At 41.9% G+C, this 21,233-nt stretch overlaps 1 protein-coding gene across 2 annotated transcripts in view; it reads right to left on the bottom strand.

Moving 5' to 3' along the window:
- Positions 1–1,215: 1,215 nt before the first annotated feature.
- MANBA (mannosidase beta) overlaps positions 1,216–21,233 on the bottom strand; it is a 102,419-nt gene continuing 82,401 nt past the window's right edge. For both annotated transcript variants that reach the window (XM_081085547.1, XM_081085546.1), the window contains exons 14-17: positions 8,538–8,682; positions 6,630–6,772; positions 5,350–5,607; positions 1,216–2,131 (exon numbers count right to left, since the gene is read on the bottom strand). In XM_081085547.1, the coding sequence (XP_080941673.1) occupies positions 1,907–2,131; positions 5,350–5,607; positions 6,630–6,772; positions 8,538–8,682 (771 nt within the window). In that variant the 3' untranslated portion in view covers positions 1,216–1,906. The remainder of the gene's footprint in view (positions 2,132–5,349; positions 5,608–6,629; positions 6,773–8,537; positions 8,683–21,233) is intronic.

The raw sequence follows: 21,233 nt of genomic DNA, 5'->3' as shown, positions 1-21,233 counted from the left end.
TTTTCCTGGCATGATTTGGGCCCTTTAATTCATGTGGAACAATGTCTGAATAGCACAACATACCTAAGTATCGTTGCTGATCAGGTTCATCCTATCATGTTGATGGCGTATCCCAATGGAGATGGCTTCTTCCAACAAGACAATGCACCATGCCATGGTGCTTGTATTGTGCAGGAGTGGTTTCAAGAACATGAGGGAGACTTTACCTTGCTTAGGTGGCCCCCACAATCACCAGATCTCAATCCAATTGAGCATTTGTGGGACGAAGTTAAAAGAGCCATCAGGCAGCTGGTTCCACAACCATCAAATCTCACAGAACTGGACAGTGGTATTCATCAGGCATGGTGTCAGATTCCTCGCATCACCTTTCAACATCTTGTGGAGTCAATGCCAAGAAGAATCACCGCAGTAATGAAGGCAAAAGGTGGCCCAACAAAGTCCTGATGGGGCGGTCATAATAATCTGGTCACTCAGTGTATACACACACACACACACACACACACACACACACACACACACACTCTAGAGGCCCGATGCATAGATTTGTGCATATTCAAAGGAAATTAATTAGAAAAATATTTTAGAGGCCAAGGAGGGATTGTGGGAGGGCTCCAGGGGACGTCGAGCCCGTCTTGCTCAGTCCCAATCGGCTGGACCCCAGCAGCAAGCTAACCTACTGGTCAAAGCGTCTGCCCCCTGGTGGTCAGTGTACATAAGCGAATGATGGACCAGTCAAACGAATGGTTGGGCACTTAGCATATTAGGCTTTTATTATATAGGATGTATATATGTGTGTGTGTATATATATATATACACATATTTATATATATATTCATATGTATTCACATTCACTGTAAGTCTTCTTATTTATATTTATATTTATATTTATATATATATATATATATGTAAATAACACATAATATGAGGAAACTCTTGGATATTGAATGAAAGGCCTGGATTGTCTGCATTTATTTTCTTTTTGGTTACTGAACCATATCTCAAACTTCTCAGTATTAAAACCAAATCTATTACCTAATCAGTCTTGATTTTAAAACCAAACTCTCAATGGTGGTCCATTTCGTAAAAAACTACATGATTCTTCGCAGAGAAAAACCCTCAAATATCTCTGTCAGATTCTCCAAACTCTCCCAATTTATCAACTAGAATAAAAACTTGGCCAGAGCTAAGTGGGAATTAACGGTCAGCACAGTATTGGGCACAATGGAATATTTATGGAATGATTAAATAAGCCAGAGATGAAATAAGCCACTTGATGCAATTTATGTACATTTTAATTTTTTATATGATTTCAAACTTACAGGAAGTTACAAAAGAGTACAAAAAATCCCTACAAACCTTTACCAAAATTATTACAATTTATTAACAATTTTCCCCATTTGCTTTATCAACATAATTTTATGAACATGATCATGTGTAATAAAGTAATATGTAGCCTCTTATAATTAATCAATCGATGTAAAATGATTTAAACTCAAACTAAAAAGAACGCCACTTTTCCGCCAGAGACAACAGTCTAAATCTAACTCCTCTGAATGGAAAAGCTCCTTGGATTGAGCCAAATCGGAAGCCCTGTGGTCATGTCCCTGTGGATCCGCAGAGGCTGACCTGTGCAGACATCCTTCTCTGGGGAGGGAGGGGCAGTTGGGTTATAACTGGCTCATGTGGTGGTGAAGCTAGGAGGGGAAACCGAACAGCACCGACCTGGCACAGCTCGCTGGAGGGGCCCTGAGCACACAGCTGCCCTGAGAGGGGCTGTGCACACCGCTGGGGGAGCGATGCACCAGATGCCTGGCACAGGTGGACCTTCCGGCTCCATCCCTGGTCTCTGGCTGCCTGCAGCTCTCGCAGGTGGCTTAGAAGTGCTTTCGAAAGCAGCTGGATCCCCTTAGTAAATATCAGCCAAGGAAGTCACATGAAGAGATTGCTCCAATTCACTCTTGCTGGTGGGCCTCCAGGGGTAAAAAAATATAGTCCGCGTCTTCTCCGTCATGAGGAAACCGTTGTCACTGAATCTCCCCGGGACGCTCCCTACATCCAACCACACAAAGGGTGCCACGGCCTTCGTTTCCAGATCAAACACAAAGGTGTCCTTGTGCTGAGAGATGATGGCCTGAAAGGAAAAGATAAATGAAGTGAAGGATGAGGGACGAGCTCTCCGTTCCATAGCCGATGCCTATCAGAGGGTGTTTCTGTGGGCCTACCAGGGAGTCTATTTCCTACAACTTTGGTTCAGCGGCCGCTAAAGTCATATATTCCGTGCACTGTGTCAGATACTGAGAAATACATGGAAATCTGTTAAGGCTCTGGGAAATGACCAAATTGTAATCTCAAACCAAGTGCAGAACTGTGAGAGACTATTTCACGAGAAGCTCAAAGCTTTCTATCATTTACAGTGTGTCTCAGGGTATCATCAAGAGAGGAACGTCTTTGCCTAACTGCTGGGCCGCTTAATGACTTTCTCGGTTTCTATCTGGAGCCAGCCGCAGAGCACAACCCCGGAGCTCACCTCCTGGTCCTCCGAAAAGATCCAGAAATCTAGACAGCAGCCTGCCAGCCATGTACAGCAGGTCTAGCGTGAGAGCTTTCTCTTCTTCCTTACATAGCACTGCAAAGCCACAATCATGAGCACTTGTAAGATGTGTGAACCCCACACAGTATCAGCAAACAAACCAGTTTAAATCTTGTCATTTGTCAACGAGCAGCACGTGCACAGTGAGGCTGAGCTCAGCCCTAGAGGCGGGGGTTCGAGAGCCTCTCTGAGAGAGCATGGATGAGTGTGACCTGGTCGTCCAAGCTCGGCCTTCATCATGAAAAACGAGTCCTTAGCATGGGTACATGCCACACCATAGGTCTGACATTATGTTATGTGTGGCATCAAGAATTTCCAAGGAGAATTTTTACTATACATAACTTTAGCCTTACACACTTGTCTGATTGCCATTCAGAGTTCTGAGCTACAAACAATAAAACAAACCTACTGTGGTAGAAGCAGAAATGAAAAGTAAGTACATTAGGTAGCTCGCAGACAGTCAGAGATTCAGGCTTGAAGCTAGATGTCAGATTCCCAAATCAATCGTCCACCTGTTCCGGTAAAGCTGGCCCTGGCCAGCCCACATGGCTGCTACGGAGGCCCCAGTCACTGCTGCGCCAAGGCCAAGGCCAAAAGTGACTCTGGTACCTGCTCACTCTTGTTGCCTTCTTCCAACTGGGATCTCATTTCAATGCATCTGACTATGGAGCCTGGGGCTCAAGCTTGCACCCTGGCTTCAGGGAGGCAGAGAAAACAAATTTCTGGTATCCACCTGGGGACAGAACACTCAAGTGCCTGGCCTATGTTAAGCCTGCAATAAATGCTTTGTTGTTGTTGTTATTGTATCCCTTTAGGAAAGGCAAGTCTCACTAAAATTCAAATGTGGTAGAAAAAATAAAGAAGTCCTACTTCTCTCCAACCCTGAATTATCCCAAGATAATGAAGGCTTAGCTAAGGAAAGAGAAAGAATTGTTTTCAAAATCCCCACTAGTCTGCTACATAGTGGGGTGTTGTTGTTTTTTCTGTTCTGGAAAAAAACTACTTAAATATATGTCATTTCCTTCTTATCTGTTGTTACAGATAACTTAGATTTCATTACATGAATCTTTCATTACTGGGAAAGAAGATACATGTTTTTAAAATCAAGGATTAAGAATTTCTATATCATTACTTCTAAAGTAAATGTAAAAAATCCTCCCACTTAAGGCTTCTCAATGAAGACACATTTAAAATTCGCTAAAACTAGCCCTAACCGGTTTGGCTCAGTGGATAGAGCATCGGCCTCCGGACTGAATGGTCCCAGGTTCGATTCCGGTCAAGGGCATGTACCTTGGTTGCAGGCACATCCCCAGTAGGGGGAGTACAGGAGGCAGCTGATCAATGTTTCTCTCTCATCGATGTTTCTAACTCTCTATCCCTCTCCCTTCCTCTCTGTAAAAAATCAATAAAATATATATTTTTTAAAATTCGCTAAAACTAGAGAATGGACCTTCCTAGAAAAATATTTTCAATCACTATGTGTAGGAGGAAAAGGAAGGACAGGGTTTCAATTGACTAAAGAGATTCCAAATTCTCCAGCTGCACACTTTCATAACAACACAGCCTGATCATGCCATTGTTTCTCTTGGCAATTATAAAGAGATTTGATAATTAAGCTACTTTGCAGCAAGAAATCAAGGAGCGTAGAATGAAAATTTTAAAGATTAATAGACTCTACTTAAAAATCTCAAAATCAGAGTGCTCCCCCGGCTCTGATGCTTCCCTGAGCACGTTCCTTGAGCGTGTCAGTCCCTCTAGACTAGTTTGCTCACTTGTAAACACAGATGATAAAGTGGATGAAAAATGGGGTTCTGTGGAAAGTAACTTCATAGGGTGCTCTGATCGTAAATTCCTAACTGGGCAGGTCATGGTGGGTGGTCACGCCCACACCTATAACTTCTTTAGTAAAAGGTTTATCTTTGCCTTAAGTAAACCCTGCCCATCATTGCCGTGTATCTAGGTTAACACACCTTTGAAAAACCAGAAGTGATAGAAGGAGACTCAACTGGGGTGGTGAGTACACCATACAGTACACAGATGATATGTTGTGGAATTACTAGTATGCACCTGAAACCTGTATAATTTTGTTAACCAGTATCTAGCTATAGGTAGATAGATTAGATTAAAATAAAAAATAAATACAGAAAGAAAGTCCAGAAGTAATAACCTGGAAGGGGTATTAACACTCCAGACAGCACACAATCTTGTTAACTATCCTGTAATACAATCCCTGTGTTGCTTCCTCCCACCTTCATGCAATCTTCCTTGTTCCCTCCTTAATTTCATATGCATAAAAGAAGCTGCAAAGCTGTTATTCTCTGGAGGTTTTAAGATCTTACTCCTCAGCATGTACCATCAATTTGGCTCAAATAAACTCTTACGAAAATTCTCTACAGGTTTGACCATTTCTTACATCAACAATAATACTTCGGGGTTGGTGCCCTAAAGCCCCAGGACCGAGTTTGACACTCTTGGGGGGAGAGAGGGAATCCCTGATGACACTGGTGCCTCTCCCTCCACTGTCCCATGAGGGAGGGCTGATGGGACAGTAGGAGTATCAGGAACCAAAAACTTTGACAAATGCTGAATTAGAAATAAAAATCATTTGGCCTTTGCTTCCAGTGGGAAGGAGCCAACATTCCCAGGCCTTGGGGAAACTCTGTTCCAAGGGAAAAGTTTGCAAACAGCAAGATGCAGTGTGCCTGCCCAGGAGCAGGGCAGCTCCCGAGGCCACGGAGACCCCACCGACCGGTGCTTACAGTGATGCCTGCCTTCTGGAGCCCCTCGGCTTTCTTCGGTGAGGACAGGAAGTGATAGTTGGTTGAGCTCAAGGGTTTGCTGTTGGCTGACAGGTAAAAGGAAACCACACAGCTTTGCCGTGTACAATGCCCACATCTCTGCAGCATTGCAGACACCGGCTCCTGATAGAGGGGGACAGCCTTCCCTGCTCTCATCACAAGATCCGGGGTCCTGCGAGAGCACACAGGCTCCAGGGAACTCCACCTGTGCACTCTCACCTGTGGAGAAACAACACAGAACAAAAGCAAACGTTCCTGGGTCACTACTTTTTTAAGAGGAAAATAGTAGTAATCATTGACGAAAGGCAGAACAGCAGGAACGGTTAAGAGACTATGAAATCCGGGTTTAACCTCCGCCCCACCAAGTGCTGGCTGTGTAACTGAGCAAGTTAATCAGGTTCTCGGCGTCTCTGTTTCTTCCTTTGTAGCATGCGAATAACAGCAGCACTAACTCTGCGGGCTGCTGTGAGAATTCAGTGAAGCGAGCGATGGGAGGCACAGTGCCCAGGCACCGCCATTACTCCATACGCATGACCTATCCTCAGTGTCCTCCATACCGCTGCCGCCCAAGACGAGTTTCTACCCTTTCTTTTCGCCTAGATTGTTTTCGATCCAAGTCTACTTTCCCACGTATGCATTCTCCATCAAGCTATTTCCTGCTTTCCGTGATTATCAATAAGCTTACATTTAAGTGGCACTTTATAATTCAGTTGCATCTAATTCTTTTATCCACTACCCATAGGAGCCTTTTAGAAAATAGGCTGGCCCGGCTGACGTTGCTCAGTGGTTGAGTGTCAACCTATGAACAAGGAGGTCAGAGTTCAATTCCTGGTCAGGGCACATGCCCAGGTGTCAGGCTCAGGCCCCAGTGGGGGGCATGGAGAAGGCAGCCCATCAATGATTCTCTCTCATCATTGATGTTTCTATCTCTCTCTCCTCCTCCCTTCTTCTCTGAAATCAATAAAAATATATTTTTTAAAAAAGAAGATAGGCTGGTATCATTTTACAGATGAGGAAACTGAATCACTAAGACATTAGGCTTAAGGTCACAGAATAAACAACAGTTTTACCCTGAAAAGAGATATGCTGACTCTGGGACAGCCCATTTTCTACTCCAGGCGCTGGAAACATTTTGGTACAAATTAATTTCTCTTTTCTGTTTCCCAAAAAGAAAAGGCACCGAATAACTAAAGAAATAACCTAAAACTCTCCATCACAGAGAGAAAAGCCAATCGACTTACAGTGAGCGTCACCATGTGGTCTGAGTGAAGGTCTGACACCCCGTAGACAAAAAACACTCCTTTATCCTCAAAACCCACTGGCCACAGTGGCGCGAAGAAATGCTGAGCGAAGTAATGAAGCATTTTCCACTTTCCTCCGTATTCTAAAAAACAGTCAGGAAAGTTAGTAGGTGGGCAGGGCCAAGCCGTCAGTCAGAATCATCACCCACACGGCCCAGTGAACATGAATCTGTCATGATCCTAAGGACTGCGAGTGGAAGGGAGACCCAGAAAGCTCGGGAACCCACGTTTGCTGAGGGCTCTGAGCATTTTGGACGTTACCACGTTTTATCCTCACATCTGGGGGAGGCAGACATTAACATCCATTTTCAAATGAGGAACCAGGGGCTCAAGCAGTTAAGTCAAACATGCCACAGGCCCGTCTTTTGGGCCCAGAGCTGACTCCTTGCTTCTGGGAGCTCAAGGCGCCCCTTCTCCTTTTCACTATACACATGTGAAGAAGGAAGCCAGCAGCACCGGCAGGGAGCACGGGTTACGAGTAGCCCTTTGTAAGAATGACTTGGGACTTAGTCTCCTGTTCCCATGAGCACAGTCCCCTGAGGGAGACAAAACAAGCTCTGTCACTAATGTGGCCGGCAAGTTCCCACTGCAGAACACCCAGCCGACAGCAATTAATGACAGTGCCTCACATACAGTTACAAGGTGCCGAGGACCTGCAGAATGCTGTGCCCTGTTGGCAAGTCTGGTATGCTAACCCCACAAACTAAAAAATATTTCGCTCTGGCCGGTGTGGCTCAGTTGGTCGTCCCATGTGCCGAAAGGTTGCCAGTTCGATTCCCGGTCAGGGCATATGCCCAGGTTGCAAGCTCAATCCCTGGTAGGTGCATGGTGAAGGCAGTCGATTGATGTTTCGCTCTCACATGGATGTTTCTCTCCCTCTTCCTCTCCCTTCCTCTATAAATAAATAAGTAAATACTGCCCAAGTGTCTCTAAACAGTATCTCTTCATCCTGTGTTAAGGGCTATTCCCCCCATGCTCTACCTGTGATTCTCATCCAATACCCTTTTGTCTGGTTGGTGTTGATAAAGAGTTTAGCCAGATTAACTTGATCAAAACTCCAGTGCCCCTTGAGAGGTGACCTGGCACTCATTAAAGCCTGTGGTGAATGGATTTTACATTTGTATCCATAGCTGGTTTAAGGCCTTACCCAGCAACATGGCCTTTTTACTTCACGGCTTTGCCTCATTTTTGACCCCAAACTTTTGTTGGCATTAACTGAACTTTGCTTCAAACCACCTCAGGTGAAGGCCAAAGATTTATCATTACTTCTGGATGGTTTTTCATGTGCCAAAGAAGAATAATTCAAACTGCAAGTGCCATGCCAGTCATCTCACCTATTGCTAGTTGGACTGCTTCAATTGAGAACCCTTCCTACTTGGACTTCTGACTATGACCTCCCCTTTCAAGAGATAAATAGGGCAGAATAAAAATGACCTCATGGTCTTAAACGGGAGTCAAGCAAAGGGACATTTTAACACTTAGTGGGGCCAACCTTCCACATGGTTGAAGTCTCCTAAACGGAAGAAGAGATGCTTAAGTAAATGCTCCTTTGCCTTGGAAAGTCCTCTTAAATAAATTCAAATCTAAGCAATGATTATGACACGTAACAGATCTCCGTGCATGAATCTACCCACCTTGTTAGCCCGCTTTTGTGACATTGCACAGCACAGAACTCATAGCGAGGCTGCCTCTCAGGCTCCTGGGAAGACTGTGAAGGTAGTGGGTGGGGGTCCAGTTCATTGACCAGATGTTGGAGAATCTCCTTACCTCGGCCTCTGGGTTTTCTCAGCACCTCTCCACACTAGTATTGCTTTCTCTCTCACACACAAGGAATGCTGAAACACTTGCCTAGAGAGGCCCAGGAAGGAGCCTGCCAGATGTCATTCAGCTGCCAATACAGTGCCCCCATGGTGTGCCCTTTTCCGTCCACTATCTCGCTGCGACTGCGGCGGTAGAATTCAGTTTCTGTTTTGACACACTGGGCCTGCATCACCTGAGTCGGGGAGAACATTAAAACACAGGTGTGATTGTTTGATGTAGGCTGTCCAGATCTGAGAAAATTACAGACTGTTTGTTTTTAAAGCAAATGGAATAAATCAGAGAATTTGATTAGCATTACATATACCATTATTATACTAGATCTGGAACTACCCCCTTAGCATGAGAGAAGCTATTGTCTGTAAAAGCTGGCTGGTTTGGGAGGCTTGGTGTTTGATTCATTATAACAATTGGGTAATCAAAGAAGCAGGAGGGTATAAAGGGTCTTTGCTAACGGTAGTGTAGGCAATGATGGGAAACGAAGACTTGCTCCGGAGCAAGTGCTATATGTGGTGAAACACTAAGGTTTTTGCAGTGATGGGCTTTACGAACACTTGCAGAGTTGTTGTTTTAAAGCTTTATTAGAAAAAATTCTGTAGGAAAAATACCTTTATTTTGAGTCTGATCCTGACCAATCCCTATCCCCTTTTTTCCTAGTCAAGCAATTGTTTTTAAATCATGACTTTTGAGAATGTAAAATTTCTTAAGAATGCAATTCCTTCATCATGGCAGAAGAGATGGTAAACTGCAGCAATGAGACAAGCGAGTTTAGTTGTTGTTGGCGAGGCAATAACAAATTCATGTAGGATCCTTAATTACTGCCATTATCATTGAAAATCAATCTCTTTTATTGCTGCTGTTGCTGAGACTGTGGGTGTCACACGCTCCCAGCTTGGAGTTGTAGCTCAGAAAGGCTCATAAATGGGAGCTCATTAGGAGACGTCACCAAGGGGAACCCAGAAAGATGGTCAGGGCTGCAAGGACTCCTCAGTCAGAGGAAAGGATGGCCTTAGAGGAAGAAAGAAGGTTTGCATATCTGGTCACTAGAAGACTAAGCCCAGATGCCTTCTTATAAAGCTGGAAAAACTAGATAAAGGTAGAGCCTTTAGATAGAAGTAGGCTGGCTAGGGAAGAAGTCATAGATGAAGTGATAACTTACATGAGGCAGAGCCATAAAATTCCAGAAGGGTAAACCAAGAAGAAATCGTGGTCATTCAATAAATATTTATAAGCACCTACAGCATGTGTTACAAGCTGGCAATGGTAAGCCCCTCTCTCAGCCAAAAAGATACAGCCCACCCTTGTGGAGCTTATTGGTTTATGTAGAAACAGGTCTTAATCCAAGAATCACACAAATAAAGGTAAACTTTAAACAGGAATGAGTGCTAAGGAGGAGAGGTATGCAACGTTAGGAGCTTGGATGTTAGGGCGCAGCTGAGGGATGAGGACTGGCCTCAAAAAAGAGGAAAGAGGCAGAACCTGGCTGCAGAGAGGACAACATGTGGTTGAGGAGAAAGCCCGAGTGAAGACCCGCAAGAAGGCTCAGGTGCCCAGAGCACAGAGAACTGGGAGCCCCAGGAGAGAGGCCAAGGAGAGGCGGGACCTGGGAAGGTTTTCCTGTGCAGCCTAAAGGCCACTGGAAGGCACAGAAGCTTTTAAGCTAAAGGGTGACGGGACCAGAGTTGTATTTCCAAAAGACAACTCTGGCTACGGAAAGGAGAACGGATTGCAGGGGGCCAGAATGGATTCAGGGACACCATGCAGACAGCTATTAAAATCTTCCAAGCAAGAGACGCCTTTAGCTGTGAGCAGATAAAGAAATGTGCTTCTCATTCAGGAACCAGACCACCAGGACCACAGGGAGGACCACAGGGAGGACCACAGGCAAATACGCTAAGAAACTAAGAATCTCACACACAAAGCAGCAATGGGGCCAACTCAAAATGATCACAAAATACTGTCTGGATGCAGTGGTCTAACACTAAGTCAGAGGGGGTGCAATAGAAAAACAGACCGGGGAACTGTGCTTTATGTCAGTCAAGCTGTCTGCAATTAGGCTCAGGATCTCCAGCCAAGATCCTTGCAAAAACATCACTGTCTCAACCGAAGAAAGCGAGTTATCTACCTATAGGCCTAGGTTGCTGGGCACAGAGGAATTAAGTCGCTTGAGTAAGCATTCACAGACATGTTGAGTTATTGTACAAAATTAGTGTTGTGGAGCAACTTCTAAAAAGTTCAGTAATGATGAAGCAACCAAGAAGTGAAATCTCAGTAGAAACTAATCTGAGAGCAACACCAATGATCAATCCACGCCCCCCATCAGCACGGAAAGTAACCTTTATGTTTGTTTCAAAGAGTTGCTGAATCTGAACTCTTTTAAATCACCCTGAGCTTCCAAATAATGCCCCTCCAACCCAGCTATAATTGGCCTATGACACAACATCCAGTCCCTGTCCCTGTAGCAATTACACCTGAGGCCCAGAAAGACAAGAAATCTCTGTCTTCAACCCAAGATTCCTGCAAAAGCAGCCACTGCTTTATGGGCTGCGTGAGAAGGGAGCACAGGAGGGAGACGGAGGAGGCCCTCATCACACCAATGACTAACAACAGGGGGAGTGGGGTCCTGGTCGCCCCCAGACATTTCAGGAGCTGCTGCCCAAGCACAAGCATCGAGTGGCAACCACCATGGACACTCCACTCTGGGTGGCGGCCACGTTCTGGAAACCCCAGGACCTGAAGCAAAGTCTGGGCCATTTCTGAAGCCAAAGAGCCTGGAACATCCTGACATTACCCCCAGGGACTTGGCTCGGTGCCTCCTCATGAATGGCATAAAAGGAGGGGTTCACTCAAGAAGTTTGGGACAGGAATCACTTTCCTTGGATCCATTTTTATAAAGTAGAGTGGATAGGAAAAAAGTAAAACACAGAATTCTGAGGCTTGAACAAAATATCAGTGTATAACAGAGAAAGTAATCAAGTCATCTCTTTCAGGTAAAAATGACCACTTTTTTATAGGACAAAGCTATAAGCTATTGAGATAGTCATACTCCTGCTTAGTTAGATGGAATCCAAAGGACAATTAGATATTTTACCGATGTGCTTCATAGAGATGGACTGCATTGTCTTTTTCTTCCTGGTGAATTTAAGCTTCTTTTCAGGAAAAAGAAATCTGATGACCGTCAAATTATTTACATTGCTCACATTTTTCCCCCAATCTTTGTTAACATATATTATAACTCATTTACATTTATAATTTACATTCTACTCTCACTTAATTTTCACATAGATATATTTCCATGTGCTGGCACTTTCTATATATTTCTGTGCTTTAAACAGTTATGTAGTTATATCATAATTTGAATCATTCTCCAAATATTAAGCCAGTTTTTTTCTTTAAATAAAAAAGCAAAGAACATTTTATATCCCAATTAATTTCTTCACTTCCTGCATTGCCTCTTTTGATAACATGGCAAATTTTAAAGTCCTTGTTCCATATTCCTATATTATGAGCCAGTCAAGAGGTTGCCATAAACTGGTGGCCTCCAGGCTAAACTTAGCCCCACATGGGTTTTAATTGACCCGCATGCAGGTGTTTATGTTTCTTGTTGTTGATGTTGTCATTGTTTAATGTCTTAAGGCAGGGCCTCTACACTCTATTTTGCCACGATTCCCAGTAATCATACTCTCATCCATTCAAAATTACCTGCCTATAAACATTTGAGTTTTCAGTCCCTAAACTATTCCAATTTTCAAAAGTCCCTGCAATAATTATTTATTTCTGTTCCCAAGTTCCTTGCTGTAATTTACCTTTTGTAATTTAATAGGTAAATATTAATAATGCTTTAAGCTGAAACCAGTTTGGCTCAGTGGATAGAGCGTCGGCCTGCGGACTGAAAGGTCCCAGGTTCGATTCCGGTCAAGGGCATGTACCTGGGTTGCGGGCACATCCCCAGTAGGAGATGTGCAGGAGGCGGCTGATCGATGTTTCTCTCTCATCGATGTTTCTAATTCTCTATCTCTCTCCCTTCCTCTCTGTAAAAAATCAATAAAATATATTTAAAAAAAATGCTTTAAATTTTTAAATTAAAAATTTTTTAATGCAAGCAGAGCTTCTAACCCTTGCAAGCTCTAACTGGTCGCCTATCATACCGTAACTTAGTGTGAAGGGGAGAAATCAAGACTCTTGAGTACTCCGGGCTCTGCATGGTGAAGTACACTCAACAGACAGATGGTGCCGTGCCAATAACATGGACCTGGATTTACCCAAACCAATGGGTGCCTGTCAGGACTAATGAATGGCATGTTTGTTCAAAAAAAATGCAGAAGGCCACTTCCCACTATTCTTCTAAGGGAAGTTGTACACTCCTAGATCTCTGGACTCTCTCTGGAACTGACTCTTTCCCTTTAAAATTGTACCTATATTTGTACACCCATGCACACTTTCCTAAAGAGGGCAATCTTCACATATTTCAAGATAAATGCTTAGTCATTTCCAAGGTTACTCAGTCCCAATGTTAGCAGACAAATCTTATTTTAGTTTCAAAAATATGCCTATATTCAGCAGCTTGCCTGATTACACTCATGAAATCGGTCTCCTTAGAGAAACAGATGGTATGGTAAAAAGAAATTGGACCAGGACACCAAGACCTAAGGTTCCAATTCCAGCTCTGCTCTGTGATGGAGGTTACCAGCTGTCTACAAAAACCCATCCTCCCCTTCCTTCTGAGTCACAGATTTGTAGGTGACCTGCATGTTCCAGAATCACACTCCAACCCTTGGAACTAGGAGCAGCCATGTGGCTAAGTTCTCCTGACAGATGTGATTTATATCCGTGGCTAAGTTCTCCTGACAGATGTGATTTATATCCTTTATATAATTACTTAAAGTTATCTTGACAATAAGAATCTTCCAAGAAAGCCGTTGTCCTAAACTAAGATATAATTCACCCTTTGAGTTTACGATTCATTGGTTTTTTTTTTCTATATTAAGTTTATTGGAGTGACATTAGTTAATAAAATTATATAGGTTTCCAGTTACAATATACATCATCTGTACATTGCATTGTGTGTTTACCACCCAGAGTCAAATCTCCCTCCATCACCATATATTTGACCCCCTTTACCCTTTACTACCTGCCCCCACTGTTGCCTGCGTCCATCTATGAGTTTCTGTCTGTCTTGTTTGTTCATTTGTTGCTTTCAGTTTTATATCCCGCATGTGAGTGAAGTCATATGGTTCTTGCCTTTTTCTGTCTGACTTGTTTTGCTTAGCATGATATTCTCAAGCTCTATCCATGCTATCGCAAATAGAAATATTTCATCTTTTCTTATGGTTGAGTAGCATTCCATTATTTATATCTACCACATCTTCTTTATCCAATGATCTATCAAGGGACACTGGTTGTTTCCATGTCTTGGCCTCAGTATAGTTACTGGTTGTACATCACCTAATTCCAGCATATTTTCACCACCCCAAAAACAAACACCATAATGGCTAACAGTCACTCCTCTCTCTTCCCTCTTCTTTGCTTCTGAAAACACTAATCCACTTTGTTTCTATGGATTTGCCTATTCTGAACATTTCATATCAGTGGAATAATGCAATATGGGCCTTTTATGACTGGCTTCCTTCCCTTACAATGTTTTCAAGGTTCATCCATGGTGTATGTATCAGTATTTTATTCTTTTTTATTGCTGAATAACATTTCATTGTATGGATATGTACCACATTTTTCTTATCCATTCATCAGTTGATATATGTTTGGACTGTTTTAGCTCTTTGGCTATTATGAAAAATACTATGAACATTTATGTACAAGCTTTTGTGTCAACACGTTTTTTCCATTTTCTTGGATATATACCTAAGAGTAATATTTCTGGGTCCTATGATAATTCAATATTTAACTCTTTGAAAAACTTTTCCACAGCAGTTGTACCATTTTACATTCCCACCAGCAACATACGTATAGGGTCCAATTTCTCCGCATCCTTACTGTGATGATTAACGTTCTGTGTAAACTTGACTGAATTAAAGAATGCCCAAATAGCTGGTAAAACATTATTTCTGGGTGTGACTGTGAAGATGTTTCCAGTGATTCAGTAGATTGAGTAAAGAAGATCCATCCTCACCAAGGTCAGTGGGCATCATCCAATCAGTTGAGGACCTGAGTAGGCAGAGAAAGGGCGAATTCTCTCTCTCTTGTTGAATTGGGGCATCCAACTTCTCCTGCCCTCGGATATTGGAGCTCCTGGTTCTCAGGCCTTCAAATTCCAGGACTTGCACCAATGGCCTCTCAGATCTCAGGCCTTCAGACTCGAACTGAATTACATCACTGGCTTTCCTGGCTTCCCATCTTGCACATGGCAGATTTTAGCACTTCTTAGCCTCCATAACCATGTGAGTCAATAACTATAATAAATCTCCATATATACTAGTATTTTTACTTTCTTTTTTTAATTCTAGATATCTCACTATCTATGTATCTCACTGTGGTTTTGATTTGCATTTCCTTAGTGACTAATGATACTGAGCATCATTTCATGTACTTACTGGTCATTTTCTTTGGAGCAATACCTATTCAAATCTCTTAGCCATTTTTAATTGGGGTATCTTTTTCATTATTGTGCTGGATTTTTTAAATGTTTTTTCTTCATCTATTGAGATGATTATATGGTTATTTTTTCCTTCATTCTATTAACAGGTGTTTGACTTTCATATGATGAGCCATTGTTGCATTCCTGGGATGAATTGCAGTTGATTATGGTACATAATTTTTTTATATGCTGCTATATTTGGATTGCTAGTATTTTGTTGAAGATTTTTCCTGTCTATATTTATAAGGAATATTTATCTATAGTTTGCTTTTCTTGATATGTCTTTATCTAGTTTTGATACAAGGGTAATAATGGCTTAAAAACAAGTTAGGAGGTGGTTTCCCCTCTTCTATTTTTTGGAAGCGTTTGTGAAGGATTGATGTTAATTCTTATGTTTTTTAGAATTCACTAGTGAAGCCATCTTTGTAAAAGGACATTTTTATTTTTATTACTGACTCAATCTCTTTAATTATAGATTTTTTTTCAGATTTTCTATTTCTTCTTGAGTTAGATTTCATAGCTTGTGTCTAGGAATTTGTCCATTTCATCTAGGTGATATGACTTATTGTCATACAATTGTTTATAGTCTTCCTTTATTGCCCTTTTTAGTTCTGTAAGGTCAATAGTAATACTTCCTTTTTCATTCCTGCTTTAGTAATTTGAGTCTTCTCTCTCTTTTTTTCCCCCTGGGCCAGTCTGGCTAAAAGTTTTTTATTTTGCTCATCTTTTCAAAGAACTTTTGGTTTTGTTGATTTTCTCTATTATTCCAATAAGGCCTTTTTTGCTAATGTACCAAATTTCTGATGTCTATTCTACTTATCTGCTGAAAATAGATGTTTTAATTCAACCAAATACCTCAGTAGTTATAGAATTCCTCTTATCACAATTGTGATGGGATATAATTTTAAAAGTAGAAACCTGCTCCATATATTGCCCTGAGAATTTTGACAAAAATACTTAGTCTTTCTGAGCCTCTGCTTTCTCACATAATAAATGGAAATAGTAACACAGATGTCTGGAGGTGTCAGAATTACATGAGAAGGCCTATACAAAGCACCTCATCGCCTGGGGCCAGTCATTTAGTAGACACTCAAAGAATGCTGATCATCTGCCTGACTGCTAAATTACACGATGCATATAAATATAATATACTAGTATGTAATAGACTATGTTAGTAATCTCACTTTCATTCCTCTCAAAGCTCAGCATGGCCTGGATCTTCCATCATGACTCAGTGACGTTTACCAAACAAATAACTATTCTAGGGTAGCAACTGTCATCAACACCTGGGCCCACTGAGGCACAGCCTGCCTTTTGTTCTTCTTGTGATCAAGTTACTTGCAACATGGGGAGATAAAATGGAGCCCTAAAGAATATGAATCTCTCAGGGACATCCTCAAGCATCTAGCCCCCATTACACACTCAATAACTATGTGAAAGAATAAATAAAATCACTAGAGGGGATATGAGCTAAGGGGTTATTAAAGACTGTCACTAACCCAGCTTCCTCTCTAAGAGCCTAGTAAGAGGCCAAGCTGCAGAGTAAGTCACCTAACAGTTAGTTCAGATGTGTCGGTGTAGCTAACCAGTCCTCAGCTAAGCAGTGAGGTATGTGTGACACAGCTGACGAGGGTGTGCCTGGGTATGTAGGCTACACGGAATACAGTACAATAGCATGTGGTAGAAGAATGAAAGGTGAGGAAAGATTCATTTGGAATATTAGAAGAATTAAAGAGGTAAGATCCTCCCGGCATACCTGTGCAGTTTATAAGATAAAGAGAAGATAGGGAAGCATCTAAATGTGAAGAAACTTACTGCACAGCTTCCTCAGCTCAGGTTTGGCTCAGTGGATAGAGCGTTGATCTGTGGACTGAAGGGTCCCAGGTTCGATTCCTGGTCAGGGCATATGCCTGGGTTTCAGGCTCGATCCCCAGTTGGGGGCACGCAGGAGGCAGCTGGTCAATGATTCTCTCTCATCATTGATGTTTCTATCTCTCCCTCTCCCATCCTCTCTGAAATCAATAAAAAAATATTTTTAAAATAAAAGAAAGTTATGAAAAATCATGCTTAATAGAATGTTTTTGAAAAAGTGGCACACAGGCCAGTTCCCTGTTCTTGAGAACAGTATGGCAGTCTGTGAGAAAAACAACAACGGGGGCAGTGGGAACAAAGAAAATGGACCACAGAAGGTTTTACATGGTTAAAGGTGACTGTTCTAAAATCAAGGTAGTAAGAGGGGGAAACACTTTTTACCCCAGCCTGCTCTGTTTGTCTTTCAGTCAAGAAAATCCAGCACTAAAAAACAAAAAAATCCTAATTTGCATTTTTTTTTTCATCTTACATCCCATCTAATATAGCAGAAAGTCCCACGGTGGGACTAGCAAAGACAGGTACAGTTGTGAGCCAAGACCTGATGGAACATTAATACTCAATTGTCAGACAAAACCATCACCAACAAAAACCAGCAACAAAGAAGTACACTTGCCCACCCAGTTCCTAACTACCTCAAATGCTAACGAGTTCAGAAAGAATTCTTTCTGTGAGTTCTCTGAATATGGTTTTGAGGAAACAGAATAAAATATCAGTCATAAAGTGAACAGCTGGGAGGAGGGAAGCCAGCATGAAAAACAACAGCTGAAAAAGTTCACACACACACACCCACACACACACACACACACACGGATAATCTTGTTTCATATATTAAAATTGAGAGACTTTTACAAAATATTCGTTACAAAAAGCTAATAATAATGAAATGTACCACTTTCAAAGGGTCAGATATCAACCTTATCTTTACACTTGTGTTCTGTGAGGTAATTTCATAAATTACACATCACAATGGCAAAACTTCCCTAATTGATAAGATTATTATTGAAACTTTGAAATTCTCTTAACCAGTTTTTTTGCCTTTTAACAAAGGGTATTCTTTTGGCTTACAGTTTTCTGCTTCAGCTTCTATCTGAGGCTTTGCATTTTCATACGGGGAAAAACTGATGAGGGTGAGCATGAGTTTAGATAGAAATTGGTACATTTTTAGGCAATAAGATGCAAAAATGTAAATATGATCATGTTTGACAAAAAACTTGTGATCTATCTCAGATCAACTCACATGACGGGGATTAGGCTCTTACCTTTTTCCTCAGACCTTGAAATGGCAAAACAACAAATAACTAAGCAGAGGCTTTAATATAGTTTCACATAGTTCACAGTTTCATGAAATTTTAGCAAATAAAAAAAAGTAAAATGGGAACATTCAAATGAAATTATTATCCAAAATTCAGTTCAATAGTTTCGTAAAAAGTTAAACATAAATTTCCTACATAACTCAGGGATTTCACTCATATATTTCTATGTTAGAGAAATTAAAATACATGCACAAAGATCTGTATGTAAGTATTCATAGCAGTATTATCATAACAGTCAAAAGTTAGCAATGATCCAAATGTCCCTCAACTAATGAGTAGATGGATAACAAATGGCATATTCATTCAAGAGAATACCATTTAGCAAGAAGGAGGAATGAGGTATAGATATATACTGTATCATGGAAGAACTTCAAAAACATTATAGTCAGAAAAAAAAAAAGCCAAATGCAAAAAGATCACATATTATACGATTCCAGTTACATGGAATGCTGAAAAAAGTAAAATCTGTAGAGATAGAAAGCAGATTAATGTTTGCCTGGGGCTGAAGGGGAGAAAAGAGAGTGAGTGCAAATAGGCACAAGGAATCCTTTTGAGATATAAGAAATGTTCTAAAATTGAAACCTGGGACAGTTACAAGACTTGATAAATATAGTAAAAACCACTTCATTGTACACTTAACATGAGTGAATTTTATGGTCTGTCAATTATATTTCAATAGAGCTGTTTTGGAAAAAGTCTAGGAAGGTGCAAAATGTAACATACACAGATCATAAGTGTACAATCCAGTGACTTTTAACATATGTTTACACCATGGAACCAGCACCCAGATCAAGATATAACAGTTTTAGTACTCAGGACAGTTTCCTTGTACCCTTTCTTATTCGTAGTTCACCATCCCCCTCCACAAGAGTGGGCACCACTAATTCGTTCTCTATCATCTGGATTCATTTTGTCTATATTGAAACGTCAGTGTTTCTTTTGCTCAATATAATGCCTGTGAGATTCATCCAAGTTGATGCTAATATTAGTAGTTCATTGTTTTTTTATTGCTGTGGAGTATTCGCTGTAGTATAAATATACCACTATTTGCTTATAAATTCTTCTGTTAAAGAACATTTAAGTTGTTTCCAGTTTGGGGGTATTATGAATAAAGTTGCTATGAACACTTGTTTTAGATGTCTGCTGACAAACGTATGCACTCAATTTTCTAGGGTACATAGCTAGAAGTACTTTTGCTGACTCAAAAGTAAGCAAATGTTTAGCTTGGGTAGAAATTGCCATAGCATTTCCCAAAGTGGTTAAACAAATTTCCACTCCTACTAACAATGTCTACAAGTTTCAAAAAAAAAGTTTCAGCTGTCCTACCTCCTCACCAACAGTTGGTAATGTCAATCTTTTTAATTTTAGCCATTGTGCTAAAATTGTACTGCAAGTAGAGGTATCCTGGCATGGCTTTAATTTGCATTTCCTTCATTAAGAATGGAATTGAGCAGACTTTCCTATACTTTCTATTTGGATATCATCTTTGGTGAAGTGCCTATTTGAAGCTTTTTTCCATTTTTTAATAGGTTATCTGTCTTTTTCTTACTGCTTTATAGAAGTTCTTTATTGTATAATATACAAATCTTTTATCAGGTATATGTATTACAAATATTGTTCCCCAATCCGTGGCTAACCTTTTCTCTATCTTAATGGTGCTATTGATATACAAATGTCCATGTTAATGAAGTACAATTTATCATTCCTTTCTTTCACAGTTATAGTTGTTACTAGAGGCCCAGTGCCAAAAATTTGTGCACTCAGGGGGTCCCTCAGCCCGGCCTTTGCCCTCTCGCATTATGGGACCCCTCAGGGGATGTCTACCTGCTGGCTTAGGCCCGCTCCCTGGGGGATCAGGCCTAAGCTGGCAGCCAGACATCCCTCTGGCAGCCCAGGAGCCCTTGGGGGATGTCCACTTGCCAGCAGGGAGCAGGACTAAGATGCAGTCGGACATCCTTAGCACTGCTGAGGAGGCAGGAGAGGTTCCCGCCACCACCACTATGCTGGCTTGTGGCTGAGCAGAGCTCCCCCTGTGGGAGCACACTGACCACCAGGGGGCAGCTCCTGCATTGAGCATCTGCCCCCTGGTGGTCATTGTGTGTCATAGTGACCAGTCATTCTGCTGTTAGTGTCAGTTTGCATATTACCCTTTTATTATATAGGATAGAGGCCTGGTGCATGGGTGGGGGCCAGCTGCTTTGCCCTGAAGGATGTTCCGGATCAGGGTGGGGGTCCTGCTGGGGTTCCTGGCCAGCCTGAGAGGCTGGTAGCTGTTTGCAGGCTGGCCACAGCCCCCCAGCAGGGACCCTCACCCCATGGGGGTCTGGCCAGCCTGGGTGAGGGGTTGAGGTCTGTTTTCAGGCTGGCCACACCCCCCGGCGACCCAAGTTCCCAGCCTCTCCTTTTTTTCTTTTTTTTTCCAGCGCCTCCTTGAGCAGAGGCCAGGGTGGGCTGGAAGCAGGTATCTGGGATTTATTTATCTTCTATAATTGAAACTTTGTAGCCTTGAGCGGAGCCCAGGGCCAGCCAGGGAAGGCAGGAAGCTTGACTTCCTCCATTGCCGGGGGCAAACCAAGCCTCCTGCTCGCTCCAGCTTCATGGCTGCCACCATCTTAGTTGGGTTAATTTGCATATTCACTTCTGATTGGCTGGTGGGTGTAGCGGAGTGGCGGAGTGATGGTTAATTTGCATCTTTCTCTTTTATTAGTGTAGATGTCCTGTTTAAGAAATCTTTCCCTATGCCAATATAATGAAGTATTCTCTTATGTTTTCTCCTAGAAGCCTTATTGTACTACCTTTCACAGTGGAATCTTTAATCACTGATGAAATTACTTTTTGTCTATAGTGTCACAGTTCATTTATTTTCCCCTAAAGATACCCACCATCTATAGCACTGTTCACTGATAAGACTATCCCTTCCCACAAGATTGCAGTGGTATCGTGTCCATA

The sequence above is a fragment of the Myotis nattereri genome (assembly GCF_964212035.1).
Source record: "Myotis nattereri genome assembly, chromosome: 1".
Classification (NCBI taxonomy): domain Eukaryota; kingdom Metazoa; phylum Chordata; class Mammalia; order Chiroptera; family Vespertilionidae; genus Myotis; species Myotis nattereri.
The sequence above is the reverse complement of the archived record's forward strand: the minus strand, read 5'-3'. Positions and strand labels throughout refer to the sequence as shown.